This window comes from Diceros bicornis, chromosome 18 (genome assembly GCF_020826845.1).
Source record: "Diceros bicornis minor isolate mBicDic1 chromosome 18, mDicBic1.mat.cur, whole genome shotgun sequence".
Lineage (NCBI taxonomy): Eukaryota > Metazoa > Chordata > Mammalia > Perissodactyla > Rhinocerotidae > Diceros > Diceros bicornis.
The window spans coordinates 37,589,757-37,608,843 of NC_080757.1; the positions used below are offsets into that span (position 1 = coordinate 37,589,757).

Below are 19,087 nucleotides of genomic sequence, written 5' to 3' on the forward strand. Positions count from 1 at the left end.
TAAAAATTTTCCACTGTGTGAATCTTAAAAATCTTATTTTGAAATGGCAAGCCTATGTCCCTTGTCAAAGTAAATTGATCCCTAAAAATATAGCTTGTCAAAAGCACATAGTGCAAAGCGAATAAAGAAAATGTTATTATAAAGCTACCTTAACTATAGGAGCCAGCCAGTGGCGCAAAGAGTTAAGTGCACGTGCTCTGCTGTGGCGGCCCCGGGGTTCACCGGTTCAGATCCCAGGCGCGCACTGACGCACTGCTTGTCAAGCCATGCTGTGGCGGCATCCCATATAAAGTGGAGGAAGATGGGCACAGATGTTAGCCCAGGGCCAGTCTTCCTTAGCCAAAAGAGGAGGATTGGCAGATGTTAGCTCAGGGCCTATCTTTCTCAAAAAAAAAAAAAAGCTACCTTAACTATAGATTAAAAGAGATTTAAAAGGCATATCAACTAATGTGTGGACCTTATTTGCATCCTGAGTCAAACAAACTATAAAAAGTGATGTCTATGAGAGAATTAGAAATCTGAACACTGACTGGGTATTTTATGTCATTAAGAAACTGCTGTTAATTTTTTTTTTTCTGAGGAAGATGCGCGCTGAGCTAACCTCTGTTGCCAATCTGCCTCTTTTTGCTTGAGGAAGATTCACCCTGAGCTAACATCTATGCTAGTCTTCCTCTATTTTGTATGTGGGTCACTGCCACAGTATGGCTGCGAACGAGTGGTGCATGTCCACACCTGGGAACCGAACCCAGGCCGCCAAAGCAGAGCACGCTGAACTTAACCACTAGGCCATGGGGCTGGCCCCAAGAAACTACTGTTAATTTTTCAGGTGTGACAATGGTATTATGCTTATATTTTTTTAAAAAAGAGTCCTTATCTTAGAGAGAGGTATGCTGTTATATTTAAAGATAAAGTGGTAGATGTCTGACATATTATTCAAAATAATACGGGAAAGGGAGAAAGAAATGGGATGGGGGTGTAGATGAAACAAAATGGATTATAAATTGACTCTTTTTGAAGCTGGATATGTTCGTGAGGGTTTATTACACTGTTTTGTCTACTTTTGTATGTGTTTAATATTCTCCATAATACAAAGATAAAAGAAAAGGAAATCCAGGTTGAGATTAATTTAAAAAGTGACATTATTCTTTTAATTCTATCATGAGACCTAGTGCATTAATGCATAAGATATTTGATGTATCTTGGACACAAAATACATAGAGTTGTAAGCTTTTTTTAAAAAAATTATTGTTTCAGAGCTGCCTGGTGGTGCAAGCGGTTAAGTGCATGTGCTCCACTTTGGCAGCCCAGGGTTCGCGGGTTCGGATCCCGGTGCACACCAACGCATCACTTGTCAAGCCATGCTGTGGCGGCGTCCCATGTAAAGTGGAGGGAGATGGGCGCAGGTGTTAGCTCAGGGCCAATCTTCCTCAGCAAAAAAAAAAAAAAAAGGAGGAGGATTGGCATTGGATGTGAGCTCAGGGCTGATCGTCCTCATACACACACAAAATTATTGTTTCAAGTTTAATGTTTTGTGATGATAGAGTATGAGCTTTGAAATCAGATCTGGATTCGAATCCCAGCTCCTCTTGTTACAAGCTTTGTGAGCTATGGCAAGTGACATAACCTTCTCATCTACAAAACCTTGCTAATAATATCTACTTCACAGTTATTATGAGTTGCAATGAGTTATAATGAGATGATGAACTCATGAGGAGTGCTTGCCACTGGTTAGGCACTTACTAAAGTACACATATTATTTTTATGTTTCAAAGTAGGGCTGTGCAAGTAAATGCTTGTATGGAACTTAGACAATATATATTTCACATATCTTTCCATAAAATTCATCCGTTCCTGCTGAACACTGGTGTAAGGCCATGTAACTCACCATGTATATGTGAGTTTTGCATTTAAAGGATTTATGTGCAGAATTTTTATTGGTAGGCTCTTCAGAGGTTAGATTTATGAGCTTGTTGTTCTGTAATGTCTAGGACATGTTGAATCGAAGCATGGATGTCACTTAACTTCTCGTCTCTTATTATCACATACTTGGAGCATGTAGTTATGACAACTACAAGAAGCAAACCATTAAAGCAGCAAAGAAACACCATCTTTGCACTAAAAAAAAGAGAGAAGGGTTTCACTTTGAAGTTGAAGAGAAGTGTTTTTGAATTAATGGAGTGTACGGTGATTTTACTAAGTTTTATTTATGAAAATACTCTTTGCATTCATGCCAAAAGGTTTTAGCACAGTCGTAAGTAGGATTTATACAAAGAAACACAGCCCAAATTTATGACGTGTTTGCAAATGTAAGAAAACGTCTGAATTTACAATATTTGTAATTTATTGTTAAGTATCTTTCTATCACTATTCCTGGAATGCTAATATTTTATAAACACAAGTGTTGGTTATGAACCTAGAATATCCTAACCTATGCTACTTTCTAAAAAGAAATCTTCCAGAATGTTTTCCTTGTCTTTTGGGGATTTAATAGGGGGAAATGTACACAGGACGAATACTCCTGACTTTGGCTTTAGCCCAACCTTTTAGGATCAACAATCTTGACAGCTGCTTTTGTGACCTGACTTCCTTTAAGCCTTTCCCCCCTTTCCTTATTTGCTACATTTTATACAAATTAATCTGTAGAAAGTGGATATACACATAAATTGTTTTTGAAGTTAATTACTGACTTTGATACCTTTTCAAATATTTTACTTCCTATACATCTACTGGCTGTTTTTTTTTTTTTTAGAGTGGAATAATGCATTTTTAAATTAATGCACTGTTTTGCAACTACTGTCAAAGAGAGTAAGATTTTTTTAAATAAAAAGATTCACTTTTTTTCTTTTAGCATTAAAATTTTCTAAGATTTTTACGGCCTTTGTAAATGTTCTATCCTAGAGTAGATGATATTGAGACATAAGAAAAAGAGCTGACTTTCACACAGGTGAAAGAGGAAATCGTTGGAATCAGGTGCTACTGCCTTCTGTATTCCCTACACAATATATTATGTACAAAGATATTCGTTACACATTGTTTGGAATAACAAAGACTCCAAACAGCCTAAATGTCCAGCAGTAAGGGACTAGTTAAAATAAACTATGTTACATCCATTTGATGGAATGCTACATAGAGGTTAAAAGAACATAATATGTGTAACATGGAAAGCTCTCCAAGGCATATTGTTAAGTTAAAAGGGAAATTTGGACAAACAATGTACAGTTTGTCTCTGTGTGTGTGTGCATGTGTGCATGTGTGCATGCATGTGAGTGTGCACATGCACGTGTGCTTGCTTTTATTTGTGTGTAGAATATTTTTGGAAGGATACACATGAATCTATTAACAGTGGTAACCTCTGTTGAGGGAGATGTTGGTATGAGTGGAAGAGAGTATCTTCATTATTTATACCCTTTGGTACTATTTGAATTTTCATTATATGCATGTATTTTTTAACTAAAAATTAGTTAAAATGAAAAATGAGATAAATCTATATGTACTGAAGTGGGGCAACCTCCAAGATAAATGATTAGGAGGAAAAACAGGGTATAGAACAGGACAAATGCTACCATTTGTTAAAAAAAAAAAAAAAAAAGACATATACCACAAACACAGACACTCGTTATATTTAGATAGAAAATTCATAGAACACCCAGGAAACCTCACAATGATTGCTTCTGGAGAGAGGAACCAAGAGAAGGGAGGAAAGATGAGCTTTCATTATATGCTTTCTTGTAATGTTTGCAAGTTTTGCCCTGGACATGCTTACTTTTCTTATCTAATAAAGAAGCTTATAAAAAAAATTTGATTTGAGGGCTGGCCTGGTGGTGTAGTGGTTAGGTTCGCACGCTCCACTTCAGCAGTCCGGGGTTCGCAGGCTCGGATCCCGGGCGCGGACCCATGCACTGCTTGTCAAGCCGTGCTGTGGTGGCGTCCCAGATAAAGTAGAGGAAGATGGGCATGGATGTTAGCCCAGGGCCAATCTTCCTCAGCAAAAAGAGGAGGATTGGCCACAGATATTAGCACAGGGCTAATCTTCCTCACAAGACAAAAACAAAAACAAAACAAAAATAACTTGATTTGACACAATAGGGAGCTCTTTTTCAGTAGAATAACGATTTGGTAGTTTCATATCCATTCAAGTTTTTTCCTCCTTTACTTATTTATTTATTTTTACATACGAATTTATGGGTGAGACCCTGATGATGGTATAAAACAGCAGCTATCTCTGTTGTTCAGTGTTCGAGAACCAGCAGTATACAGGTGTTGAGTTGACTTATCACTTAAAAGTGAATTTTAAAATAAATAATAAAATAGTGTCATATAATACCCGTAGTAGCTGATAAAGAATGCCCTTTTTGGGGCTGGCCTGGTGGCATAGTGGTTAAGTTTGCACACTCTGCTTTGGCAGCCCAGAGTTCCCAGGTTCGGAACCCCAGGTGCGGACCTATACATCACTCATCAAGCCATGCTGTAGTGGCATCCCACATACAAAATAGAGGAAGATTGGCACAGATGTTAGCTCGGGGCCAATCTTCCTCACCAAAAAAAAAAAAAATGCCCTCTTTACCCTCAGTCTTTTTTTTTTTCATATGTGGTAATTAAAAGTTCATAGAACTTCTGATTCTTGTCTTTATGTAGATAGCAAAGAAAATCAATTAATTGATAAATTAATAACCACTTTAAGTTTATTTGATCAGCCTGGGAAATTTTGTTGAGAAAACAAAACTTATAAACTATTTATCTTAGATAATATTATCCCTGGACCAATACAGAAAGTCGGGTAAGGAGTACCATTTCTGAACATAGAATTTTGGCGTAAGAATTAATCTACCTCAGGAATCCTGCTTCTAATGAATTTTCGTGTTCTGGACACAAAATATTGAGAGCAATGTGCAGTTAATTTTAATATAAACTTTTTTGGTTTTCTGCGTAAAACTTTTTTGTGAGTAACTTGGTTGAGCCTTGGGACTTGAAACCCAGTGAATTTGTTTGATATTTGGAGGCTAAATAATGTGATGAGCCCAATTGTGTTGAGCCCAGTTCTATTATAAAGCATTAATTTTTCACTCTGCTTCCCATCAACACATACTTCTCTCAGAAGCTTGTTTAATAGTTATTGTTTACTAGGATGGCTGAAGTATCAGTAATATAGGAAAGGAACTGCTTAGTTGTGGACAAGGGGATTTATATGATGTGTAAAATAAAGCTTCCAGTGACTGCTGACTCCTGTGAGGCAAAGAGTAGAAGAACCAATCTTTGAGCCTATCTGTCCTTGTCAGCTGACATTTGCCCGCCTGAAAAAGTTGTTGATCACAATTCATCTCTAAAAGGTATTTTCCTAAACTTAAAAAGCAATACCACTTACCCTTCTCAAGATTTGTGCACTTTCCTTATGTTAGTGATACCCCAATAAAAAAGGAACAATAAATTACAAAAATAAGGAGATGTGAAACTTCTGTTCCAAAAGGGACCAAACATTGAATAGATTGTTGATAGGGAGAGGTTTTGGTTGTTGATGTTGTTGTGTCATACGTATTGTTACATACATGTTATTGTCATACAGGGACAGGAGTCCTTATTTGGGGTGGGGTGGGGTGGGATATGGGGAGGCCAAATCTCGTCACCCTTTGCCATTACAGCTTTAGTGGTATTAGAGGTCTGTATTGCTCACAAAGAAAACTCACCTTTTCTTCAGTATGTTAAAAGCTGTTTCACATCTTCAGGCCTGCTAATCTTACCCATAATCCATTCTTTATCATATGTCTTGGACTTTTGTAAAACTTTTCTTATATCTACCCATAGTCTGTAGATCATGTAGTCCCATTCTTCTTTAGCAGAAGATGTTGGAATCCAACTTGCCTTATAGTTTCTTTCAAGAAGAAATAGTGTTGGGCCAGCCCCGTGGCTTAGCGGTTGGGTGCGCGCGCTCCACTGCTGGTGGCCCGGGTTCGGATCCCGGGCGCACACCAACGCACCGCTTCTCCGGCCATGCTGAGACTGCGTCCCACATACAGCAACTAGAAGGATGTGCAGCTATGACATACAACTATCTACTGGGGCTTTGGGGGAAAAAAAATTAAATAAAAAAATTAAAAAGAAGAAATAGTGTTGTTAAACTAATTGGGGTATGGTAGATCCTAGAATGCGTCAGGACTAGAAGAGGGTGCTAAGGTCTACTACAATTTGTTGTTTGGGAGAAAGAAAAGGAAAAGATGGGACGAGAGAGCAAGATGAACCAATAGTAATAAAATCACTACATCTATGTGGCATTATATATTTTTAAAAGCATTTTCCTACTTTGAGACTTAAAGCATGATAGTGCCAGAAAGGAAATACATTCTTTAACTAAGCCAGGTCAAAGCTATATCTGGGTGTGGAACATGTTGACTCTTGCTATGAAGCAGGGCCAAAATACCCAGGATCCTATAAAATCAAACAGAAGGTGCTGGAAAAAATTTAATATATTGATCTGACTAAACCCAAAGTAGTTGTGTTAAATTTTGTAAGCATGAAATTCATATCAAAATGTGATACTTAAAAAAAAATGACTGCAATAATACTACTACAGTAAATTTGAACCCCTGAATTGGATCAGCTCCTTCGTGACCAAATCATTGACCACATTTGGCTTTGTCTATCGATTCCATACCTAGTGTGACTACTAGTTACTACTACTTATAATAATTTGTACTTTCTATAATAGATTTACTTTACCCGAAGTAAAAAAAGAAAACTAATTAATAGCACATGCCATAAATTCAACTCATTGGCTGTCATTCAATGTGCTTTGCCTTTGAGTAATGATCATAATTTATAAAGCATGCAGATTTGGAGACTGTACAGCTCAGTGGATTAGAACAAGTACTTACTCATCAGACAAGGTGGGATCAAAGCCTGGCTCTGCCACTTATGAGTCACTTATGTGACTGGAGGAAAGTTATTTAATCTCGGTGTCTCAATTTCTTTACCTGCAGCTTTGGGATAATGATATATCACAGGATTATTTTGAAAATTAAATGAGATAGTATATGAAGAGCCTTGACCCTGAGCCTGTACCCAGTAAGAGTTCAGTAAGCTATTATATTTTTACCGTTACGGTAGCTGACTTTCTCTTGTAAGTCAAAACCATGTTGAAAATTCAGTTGCATAACTTCATAATAAGAATTAAACACTGAGAACACAGTGGTCCAAGGGAAACAGAACTCTGAACCAATTCCAGGTTATCGTTGCCTGCTTGCCATATGACAAATGCATTCATTTTACAGTATATTTATCTACATACTACCAAATACCTAGGTTTACATGCTTTGAATTCTGTCAAAACCTCATTACTATTGAAAATATTCTAACTCAGCAGGTTTCGTTTTAGTACCAGTTAACAATAACAGGGGTAGATAGAGTGAGTTGGAGTAAAGCTGGAATGGTTGCTGACAGGCTGTAATTTGCTTTATGAAGTGTGTGTTGTCACATATACAATTATCTGGTTTATATTTGTTGCTGCCAACGCTCCAGTTTGTTAATGTCCAGGGGTTATGCCTTTATGTGAAACCCAAGAAGGGTTAAAAATCTCAGCATTTTCTGGGGAAGAGGGAAAGGAGCAGAAGGGTTCCTATGGTGGCTACCTTTTTTTTTTAGTTTTTTCTTTTTTAAAAACTAAGCTGATGCTACACACTGCAGCCCACCCTACTGGTCAAAATGAAAAACTGCATCATAAAAGACTTGAAGGAGGGGGAAAAAAAGAACTTTTCAGTTGGGTCCCACAGGCATCTTCCTCGCCAACCCACCAGTGACAGATGTAGTTCATTTTGGAAATGTTACCAAGCTATGCTGCTCTTTTGGCTGTTGGATTCACAGATGTTGTAGTGATTGGGCTATAAGCATCTAATCAGTTTGATTCCATTTCTGATCATTTAGACTGTGCTACTCTTTGCAAATGATATCCCAAAAGGTTCTTAAGAAGTCTGTTATGCTTAGCATGATTATATGATTAGTAAACAGTATCCTAAGCTAAAAAAGTTAGTCTTAAGATCAATTTATTTCTTGTGCATTCAAGATCTAGTTGGAGCAACTTTTTAAAAGAATGATAAATGGAAACTTTCTTTACCTGGCCCATCATTTGTTCTGTAGACTTAATGACATTCCGTGCTATTACACTCACTGCCAGGGCCTTGGGGGGAAAAAAGAATATTTATACATTGAGTTATGGCTAGATGTAGGAAGAAAAAAAAAAAGAGATGGGCAGGAAGTCAGACTGGATAGAACAGAGAAGAATTTGAGACCTTCACTACACATGGATTAATCACAAGAACTAACCACGCAAATCCAAATGGATATTTAGAAATCGGTGAAGCCTCTAAGATGTTCTGTGGGAAACACCATACATTTTCTAATGCATGAGTATGTGCAAAATGGTGTGTAATTTATAATGGAAGTGTTGACAGAACTTCAGCTTTGGCGTTGCAAATGTGCTCCATAATATATTTACATGTGAGTAACATTTCACATATATGGGCACATATGTACCCAACATATTTCTTTAGCTGGTGTTATATTCAATAACTTAGGTGAATGGTTGTAATAAGGAATAATAAGCTGCAGTTTTGCTAATCTCACCTTAGTTCAGCTTTGGGAACTGGATCACTATTAAATTGGTCCATGAAAATCTGGCAATATTAATGCTATCAAGCATGAAAACTAACTGGATTTGGATCAGGGACCTTTATTCTTAGCATTTTATTTAGGATTTATTAGTTTAAAGAAGGAGCTGTGCGTCTCATGGGTTTTCAAATATTAAATAGAGTTGGAAGTTGTGTGTTCCCTTCCAATGGCAACAATAAAAACAAAACCAAGAAATCGCAGACAATTTTACATTAATTTCAATTTCCTTATATTCTCCAAAGACACTTGGTGAAGTAATAGGAAGCCCTAGAAAGTTTTGAACCACGCCATATAAACAGTTGGTTGCAGATGTGAATTAAGTCTTTATAATATAGCTCCCAATTAATTAGAAGAGAAGTAAAAGATGATAACTTTATACTAACATTGAAAAAAGCCATTGAGCCTTTATATATTGAATAAGCAAATATGTATTTATATGTTTTATCTGTTGTTATTCTCATGTTATTTTTTTTTTTTTTTGCTTAAACTGTTTTCTGTCTTTTTTCATTTCTTTGGTAAAATTGTCACTATGGCCTGTTTTTTGTCCCTAAATAGTACCTGCAAGTTCAGCATTAGATGGGTTTGCTGTGAGTCAAAATAATTACAAGAAGAACATCATCATGGTTCATTTTTCCCCCTGTTTTATTTGGAATTGAGCTAGGAAATGAAAGTTTTTAGCAGTTTAATTCACTTCTCCATAAAGTTTATGGAGCAGCAACAGCTGGTTGAATCCATGGCAGAAAAGCCAACTTCTAGTGGCCAAGCTATTGTTTCAGAATTAAGGGGGAAAACTCATTAACTGTTAATGAAAACACAGGGAATAAAAACAAATAGCACAGAAACTCTAGCAAATAATTACCTTACACCTGACACAAAGCTGCTTTATCTTTCTGCTCCAACCCTCAGAAATTCCCACCTTATCATCCTATGGTGCATGAATGAAATTGAGTTTGACTCTCAGGAAAGAAGAATAGAGAAATCATCCCCCTTATAGGCCCCTCGGTGGAGAACCTGCCATTGAATATACTAAGGAGTGTATCTAGCGCCCAATTCTTATGACACTTAGGATAGAGGAGCAAATTACCAGCTAATAGCAGGTGAACCCTTGGTATAGTTCCTCCAGATCTTTAGAAATACAAAGAGAAGGAACTGGAGGTAGTGGATGTGATTAATGGAGATATAGTGTGTTAGAATATACATCTGTATAGAAATATATTGATTCTGAGCGAGTTACAATGGGAAAGTGTGTCTCTAGTGGCAAGGGGTCTTGCCTGTGAGAAAGCCACTCTAAGCAGATGGAGTTCTGAGCCCTAATTGTAGAGCTGCTGAGTAGAAATGTCTGTCAATATAGTTTGTGATCATTTATGTCTGATCTCACTGGACTACGGTAGTGGCCACATGGAACTGTGATTGTCAGAGCTGTACATGAATCTGGAGATCACTTGCAGTTATGTTTTAAGGAAAAATGATGTTCTAAACTTAAACAAATCCAAAATGACCATAGTAATTGCTGGTTCTTCTATAAAACTTTTCACCCATGCATCTTGAGTAGTTGTAATCATTTTAATTACGTTGGAGTGTCTATTTATATAATGTTATATGCCTTTTTCTGTGTGTGCCCAAGGGAGTTGGGTTGCTTGATATGACACTAAAAACACTTAATAGCAACATTTCCATCATCAGGAACTAATTACGCTTGGATGTAAACATATTTTTAAATGTTTCCCCCACCGCAACCACCTTTAGTACTGACCTAGGCTCTGCTGTTGCTGCCTCAAGTTGTATACCTTTATTGTCGTCTACTTTATGGAGGCACGGTCTTGTATTTGTCACAGGGGTGGCTGTTAATAGCCCACCTTGGGTAGCTGTGTTCAGAAGCCGTAGGAATCACGTGCAAGTGACTTTTCCGTCTGAAATTAGTCTATCAAATGCCAAATCCAGGCAGGTATTTTGGATGAGCCTTCAAAAATGGGAGCTCTAAATGCAATTGGATTGGATCCTGAAACAGAAAAAGGACGTGAGTGGAAAAACTGGTGAAATCCAAATAAAATCTGTAGTTTAGTTAATAGCAACATACCAGTGTTAATTTCTCAATTTTGACAGATAAGCCCTAGTTATGTAAGAAGTTACATTGGGGCAAACTGGATGAAGGATGTACAGGAACTTTCTGTGCTGTCTTTGCAATACTTATAATAAATCTAAAATTATTCCAAAATAAAAAGTTCATTAAAAAACAACAAAACAAAGCCCCCTTGATCTGCTTATTTAAAAAAAAAAAAAAACCTGGAGTGCTAGAATATGTAAGAGTAGATTTGTAAAATTTCTGAAGCAAGCAGAAAACTTTGACTCTAGGGTGACAGTTGATAAATAATGTTCTATAAATCCTACAAATGTTAAATTTTGCTTGGCAAACCAAACCTACGTCTTTTTTAAAAATGGATTTTGGTTTGGCTCAAAATATAAAAATTCCTTTAACCTCACAGCTCACTCTCAGGTCACCTGCCAGGCAGTCCATTTAGATCGTGTTGATCATATAATTTCAGTCGATTTGCAGTGATGTAAAATTTGAGTACTTTAACCTTCAGTCCAGGATTTGAGAATTTTTCCAGTTATAATGGAAATTTCACAGTGATACTCTAAGCATAACTTGTAGCCTGATCAGTAACCTAATAAAAGAGAACATTTCTTTGGCTCCGGCCAATGACTGTTGTGTGAGGTGTGAGGTTTTTTTTTTTTTTTTTTAGTTTTACTTTTCTTCTCCACAATAAACTGCACAGTTTATTTCTGAAGTCCTGTATCTGCAGGTGTGCAGCTCAGTTATGGACATCTACCTACCATTCAACGTTCGTAGAAGAGTCTAGATATGATCATCTAATTTATGGAAAGAGAAGGCTACAGCCATTCTCGTTTTATCATTTTATATCCTCTCTATCCTTCTAGTCTAATTGTAGGAAATAAACCTTTAAAGTGAGGCAATACAGATTCTATGTAGATTGTTTGGTTTCACTGCTCCCTGGTTGAAATCCAGGGCCAAAACTCTACAGTGTTTACTGAGATTAGCATTGGCGATTTCCTTTGGAAATTAGTATTTCAGATAATATTAAATTCAGTTGAAAATCCCCTTTTCATGTTTGTTAAATGAACTGAGCAGCTGTTGGTGTCCTTTTATCAGCAGACTGTACCTCTGTTTGGGGGAGTTTAAGGAAAGCCATTGTAAACAATGCAGAGCCTTTTCTTCGGTTTCTGAATGAGCTAACATCTTCTATCTGAACCTTTTAAAGTGTCATAATAGCTGGGCCACTTCTACAAAATATCATCCAATGTATGTTGAAAACACCCAAAAGAGATTAGCATTGTTTTAATTGCATAATTCACTATTGTATATGCATTACCTTTCATCAGAGCCATTTTACAGAACAAATATTACCTTCTTAGGGCTTTTAGAATTCCTAAGAGGTTGGTTGCATAGGCTGTAAACTAGAATTATAAAGAGAACTTTCTTATGATTGCAAAACAAGTAGTGATTTAAATCGGAATAGAAATCCAGCAAAGTCTATGTTCTCTCTATTTTTACTCCTTCTATTTTTCAGAGACGAAAAGAATATTGACCTTGCTACATTCTATTTTGTATAAAAGGTTAACCCTTTGTGTAATTTATTCTATTTCATTCTAAATATAAAGAGAAAGAGGCATTCAGGGTAAAGGTTGTAATTAATGGAGATGTAGTATGTATGAATACATATTTATATAGCTGTTTTCATTTTAAGTGTGATGGAGAAGTTTCTCTCCGGTGGCAGAGGTCTCCCAACTCTAAGCTAACAGTTTCTGAATTCTAGTTAGAGAGTTAGTTGAGTGGAAAATTTCCCATCCAGGTAAGTTGGTTCTTGAACTTATCTGTTTCTCGTATGTTAATGGATAGGGGCCCTGTCCATTAAGTAAAAAATATATCTTTTCTTTTGTGAATACCAGAAGAAATCTGCAGACCTTTGTAAAAATATCCAAAGTATAACCTTATTTTCTTTCTTTTTTGTGCCTCAGGGGGAGACCAAGCTGAAAATTACCTTGGACAGGACAGCTCCGATGATAATCACAGTGGAACTCATGGCCCTTCTCTCACATCAGATTATCAGGATGAGGGTGAGTGTCATCTTTCTGGATTTTTGGTCACCATACTTTGTTACTTTTTGTCCTGGTGTCTTTGCCTTTTGTCATTTTCAATCAGGCATCCTTCAGTGGGCTCTCTGTTTTGGTAGTTACTAGTTTGCAAAGAACAACTGTTTGTTTCATTGGTGCTGATCCTCCTGGGTAATTCAATACTTCTGAAGTTAATGTATTTAGGGAAACACTAATTCCATATTGGAGCAGGAAGGCATCATTATTGATCTTTTTATAAGAACTGTAGCTCAAAAGCTAAGAGGACGTTTTAAGATTGCAGGACCCAGCTGCCCATTCTTTTGGATTTCTTAGCTTCACTGAGTTGCATGAGAATTAGAATCTTTATTTAATGCTTATTGGATTACTGATTTGTTGTGGATTATTTGAGACTTTTGAGCTCATCATAGTATAATAAGATATCATTTTTAACCACACTTCTCACATACCTCTGACCATATTGGTGTTGTTCAAGGGGAAGCCATAAGAACCACAATGGAAATCTTCCTGGAGGATCAGTTTTACTTGAAGATTTGGGAATGGGAGGAGTTAAATAATTCAATTGTTGTAAACATTATTTTTATATTAAAAATACGTTGGTATGTAATAGAATAGAATGCAAAATATCCATGAATTTTTAAGGTACATGAATATAAAAATTTTGGCCTGGTGGCTGCCAGTTTCTGGCTCAGATATCCCTCAGACATCCCAAGGGTGGGGGTTCATTGTGCCTCTTCTGGCGTCTGGCCACTTGAACAGAAGGTTTGATCATCACTGATGCTCACGGTTATCTTATCAAAGTCTCTCTTGTGCCGTTCCAGTGGGGGAAAAAGGTAGAGATGCTACTAGACTGAATATTGAATTGGAATCATATTATTCACTTAGGGTTTGGGAGTAAAGTTGATAAATTACTCTTTATTTCTCTTTATTAGTCTGTAATCTTTTGACTTATTTTTCTTCCAAATTTCCTTACAACTTGGGCATTTTCCAAGAGTTCATAATCCCTATATTCCATTCTCTCTCTAGTTTATCTATTAATTCTTACTTCATTTAGCCATTTTGATGATTCATATTTTCTCCCTTTCATTAAATTGGTAACCTCCACATCAGAGCTATGGATTCAATCACACAGAAACATTTTGTTTTGCTTGAGCTTTGTATACTAGCCCAATTAGTAATACCCAAGTTTTAGAAATTGGGCCTTGTAATGTGAGATCTGTATATTGGTTCAGCTATTACACTGAAAACATTGTTTGGATTGAAAGCTTAGTAATTACATTGGTAGCTGATTAATAATTGTAGGAAATTAACAGTGCAAAACCTTAAAAAACCAACCTTTCGTTTGCTTTTGATTGATCTAATGCTTGACAGAATTAGAACAATAGTCGCTCATTAATCCATAGGTCACTTATTTGGTATTTCCCATTTTCCCAGACACAGCTGAGAATACAATAAGTAAGCCAGAAAGACCTCTAAGTGGAGATAGATGTTCCTGAGTCCTGTGTTAACACTCATGTACCTTCTTCTTGGGAAAGCCGCTGAGCTTCACCAGGGATTCCTCTTCCTACAAATTTCTAATCGTTACAGTAGAGTGAAGCATCACATTAGAAGAAGGGGTACTGTAAGGGCATGAGTTGACAAATAACATTGAAGTAAGAAACAGAGAAACAATTAAAATTTTATATAGAAAACAAAATCTATAAATAAAACAAAATTTATATAGGAACTCAAAAAACACTGCAGCCTGTGGCCATATTGTATTGTAGAGAGAAATGGCCCAAACTCTCCCCTAAGAGCTCAGTACCTTAATAAAGTAAAACTTTTTAGCTGGTGTTTATTGAGCAATTACTATTGTGCCTTGCATCTGTGTTCTAAGCACTTCGTGTATATTATCATTTAATCCTCAGAACAGCCCTCAGAGGTAGATACTAGGATTATCCTCAATTTGTAGATAAGGAAACTGAGAACCAGGGAAGTTAACTTATCTAAGGTCACACATCGAGTAAGTAGTAATGCCAGGATGTACACCTACACAGTCTGGTTCTAGAACCTCTGCTCTTAACCACTCTGGTATCCTTACCACTATCTTTATCTGAGTTATCCAGAAAGATGGATTGATATTCCAGACATCTGGTTAAACATAGTATATTTAAAAATATTTTCATTAAAAATAGTTGAAATAAAAAACAAAAATTAGAGTTGAAGGAGGACAATTCCAGAAAATTCCAAAGTGGAAACTTTCTTCCATAATGGTTCCCTATAAAAGAGGAGTTAACTATATTAGTAGTATTAAATTCTTACTTAATAGATTTTAATTTTAGTTCTGTGCCTAAAAGTTAAAAGAATTCCCAAAGTGACACAGTCAATGGAAGAGGTAGGAATAGACTTGTTTATGTGTTCAAGTTTTCATTGTAGGAGGATGAGTTAATGTTTAAATATGAGTTTCTGCAAAGCACTGAATCTAGCATGGTGCCTGAGTGCTTGGTGCATACTGGGCACGGTAAGTGTTTGTTTCCTTCCCCTGAAAAATAAAGATATATACCTTTCCTGTAAAATTAAAGAGAAGGTTAGAAAGGTGTTAAAATTTTTAAGTACACTTTATATCCTGTTTAACTAGATTTTACCATTATAGAGAAGAGTAACACTGGATACGCTACTTATTCATTATTTTAACAAATACTTATTTAGAGATTACAAGGTAACAGGAAGGCATTAACCTAAGCTGTACATGAAATATGCAGTAAAAAATCGGACACATACCTGCCCTCATAGAGCGTACCATCTCGCTGGGAAAACACTGTTAATAAGTAGGCAAACAAACAAATATAAAGGCATTGTCTTCATTTGCTGGTGGCATAGCTAAGCCGATTCTTTAGGAAGAAAAGATATTCTTTAATTTTCTTTGTAGTGATATTATTTTAGACTTTTGGGATTTTATCTTTATTAGAAAATGAGAGGTCACTGTAAAAATATTTCAGCTTTGTTGCCTTCCACCTACAGCCAGAGCAATACCCTAAATGTACAATTATAAAAGGACATGTAGTCTGACCCATCCACCCATAACTGCAGTGATGAGAAGCAATAACCATGGTGCAAGTCGTGTTTGGGTCATGCTTTTGTGAAAACTACAAAGAGATCCAGAAGAATATAGAAACATGGCCAGGTGCACAGCAAAAAATGAAAACCAAGGTTACAGGCTAAACCATGCATAAAAAGGAGAGCATGTTGCTACTAATCACAGTTCCTTCTCCTTTTCCTTTGTAAATGCCCTCAATCTGATAACAGCAGGCTGTACTCTACAGAGAGACACCTGCAAACAAGAGCATAGCCCACCATTGGGAATGAAAGCTTGCCAACGAGTAGTAACATTTAGATTTCTAAACCTAGGGAGGCATGGTTTCTACGATATTGAAGGAAAAAAATGTAGTATGAAACACTGAATACAATAATTATACAAAAACCACCCAACTATGAAGCTCAAGATCTGATTGCTTTCATTGTCCAAAATATACACTGGATTTTAATGTATCTGTATACTTATTTCATTAGTGTAATGAAGAACCCCTATGTACATATAGTTTTTAAAGCTGGGTTGGGGGAAGTGATTGTTCTATAAACAGGGTATAGTGACTCCTTCTGGAAGAAAAAGAAAAAATTATTTTATAAGAGAAGAAACCTAAAATCCGTAATAGTGTATTATTTATTACGTGTTATTACATTCTAATTAAAGAAAAGGGAGTAAATGGATATTGGACAGATGTATGTGGGAAGACATGAGAAAGAATGTTTTTTTTTAATAGCAGGATGTTGAAGGTTAAAGAAGGTTCTTATTCTTCAGCAAAATGAAAAATAGAATTAGAAAAGTAAACACCTGTAACCATCTTTGGAGGAGAATAATAATGAATAAGTGAAGAACCTGTTATTCATCAATTTATTATATGCTACTTGATTTAAAAGAAATTGCAGACCTGTTAAAGTACCAATAATAGCCATTTTCAACTCCATACCTTTACTGAAAGGTACATTGAAAAATATATAGAATACCTTGAAAATAAAACAAATCAGTTTTTATGGTTTTATTTTTAGCACTTTTTTTTTTACATTTCTCTGCTTTCCATTTTCGTTCTGAAATAAAAGTCAGTTTGGGATTTAATATTATGAATAGCAATAGACTAGCTTTTGTCGATCATTGTTTTGTTTCTGTAATAATGATAGGAAGAAGATATTATGTTAATATCTTTCCTAATGGGAGTAAGAATATGTTTTAAATACAACTACTTTAGTATTGTGAAATAAAAATGAAGGTTTAATTTACTGATTAGATTTTTGTGGCTGAAATTCATGCTTGTCTTAAATTTCATTATACCAAAGTTAGAATCATGGAATCTGGGAGTTGGAAGAGATGATAGTCATCTGGAAACAGGAACCATTTATTGACTGCTTACTATTCTGTACTAAGTGCTTTTTGTGGATTCTCGTTTCATTTTCAAACCAGCTCGGAGAGGAAGGTACTGTTATCCCTATTTTACAGGTAAAAAAATTGAGGCTTAGAGAAATTAATTGACTTGGCCAAGGATGATACATCCAATCCATGGGGGTGGGGTAGGATTCCAATAGATTGCAAAGCTGCTGCTTTTTGAAAAGCTCTGAATAGCTGGGGTTTTGTGCTCTGAAACACCCACTTATGGGCTTTACATCTCATTCTCCTAATTGCTTTTATTCCACCGAATATAATGTTCATTTAAAAAAATGAATGTATTGAAAGCTAAAAATTATCCTCTAAATACTACTTTCACTGTATCCTACCAAATTTGATATGTACTTTCATTATAGTTTATAATTCCATTCCAAGTATTTTGTAATTTCTTTTATGATATCCTTTTTATCCTACATGCTGTTTAGAAGCATTTTTGTAAGGTTATTTTCCTGATTTTTGTTTTGATTTGTTTTGTTTTAGTTTCTAGGGATTTTTAAACCTGCTTTTTTATTTTGACTTCTAATATTATTACATAGTCTAAATATTATTTAGATTCTTTGGACTTTATCGAGACTTCTTTTATGGCCTAGTAATGATCAGTTTATGTTTATGTGCACTCTCGAAGTCTTTATTGAATACACTTTTACTATTTTTATACTTGTAAATAGTATTCTTCAAATCTTTTATATCCCAGCTTTTCTTTTATCTGCTGAAAGGATTGTGTTAAAATCTCCAATTACAGTTGTAGATTTATACATTTCTCCTTGTTTTGTTTTACATTTTAAAGGTCAATGTAAAAAGCTCTAATTGTTTAAAAAGGTTTCCTCTTATTGAGCTGAAATCCTAGCCCTAGAACTTGCACTTATTAAGCTAGTTTTGCCATCTAAGTCTACTCAGAGCTCCCCTGATAGACTTCGTTCTCAATGGGTATAAAAAATGTTCACAAGCCGCTTTGAGACTACCATTGCTGTGAGTCATGTATAAGTCCTGATTTTAGTGTATAAATTATATTGTTTCATGGAATAAATAAACTGCACTTCTTACAATGTCTGCTAAGGTGAATGTCAATTAATGATGCAGTGATTAGCGGTAAGCGACCTCACTGATCAGGTGGATCTTAGGTGAATCCTGCTGACAACTTTGGAAGAAAATGCGCGTATTTTAGGCTGCTTTACTTGAATGTTAGAAACCTATTGCAGGCTCAATCACTGGTACCCTAGTAGATTGAAGAGTTAACGGCCCAAAAACAGCAAGCCACTTGCTTCCTTCTCACTGATAGGGTCAAGCCCATTACTTTCTTCATGTATTTTTTTAAATTACATAAACTATGCAAACATATTTAGAGTTTTTATGCCCTTTTTATTCTATGATATAAAGATAATGAAAGTGACTCAAGTTAGTGTCTGTCCGTATATAAATATGTAAATAAACATCCATGCATACATACATACAAACAAGCATTTATCTCATTTTCCTTTTATTCTTCAGACAGTCGCTTTCATCTTTGTTGCGCGCAGGTATATTTTTCTTTGATAAAGGCACATGACTCCTGTCAACATCAATGGAAGTTATGTGTGTGTGTTTAGACTGCACACTATGGAAGACGACAAAACTTGTTTCCATATCTGTGTTTTGGGGACCAAAGAATGAATTCTACTGTAAAACACATGCTTTCATGAGCATGGCAGATTTCTGAACAAGTTTCTGTTGGCTTCAGGTGAGTCCCTCAGATTTCAGATCACTGGGAGAAATTAAGGCCTCGATGTTGAGTTAATTGTGATAAGGGTAAGTAAGCTGTCACTA

At 35.9% G+C, this 19,087-nt stretch overlaps 1 protein-coding gene across 1 annotated transcript in view; it reads left to right on the forward strand.

The window, feature by feature from the left end:
• The window catches only part of SKAP1 (src kinase associated phosphoprotein 1), a 257,023-nt gene that overhangs the window by 57,612 nt on the left and 180,324 nt on the right, over positions 1-19,087 (forward strand). Inside the window, exon 4 of the mRNA XM_058560762.1 lies at positions 12,694-12,792. Coding sequence (XP_058416745.1) covers positions 12,694-12,792 — 99 coding nt within the window. The remainder of the gene's footprint in view (positions 1-12,693; positions 12,793-19,087) is intronic.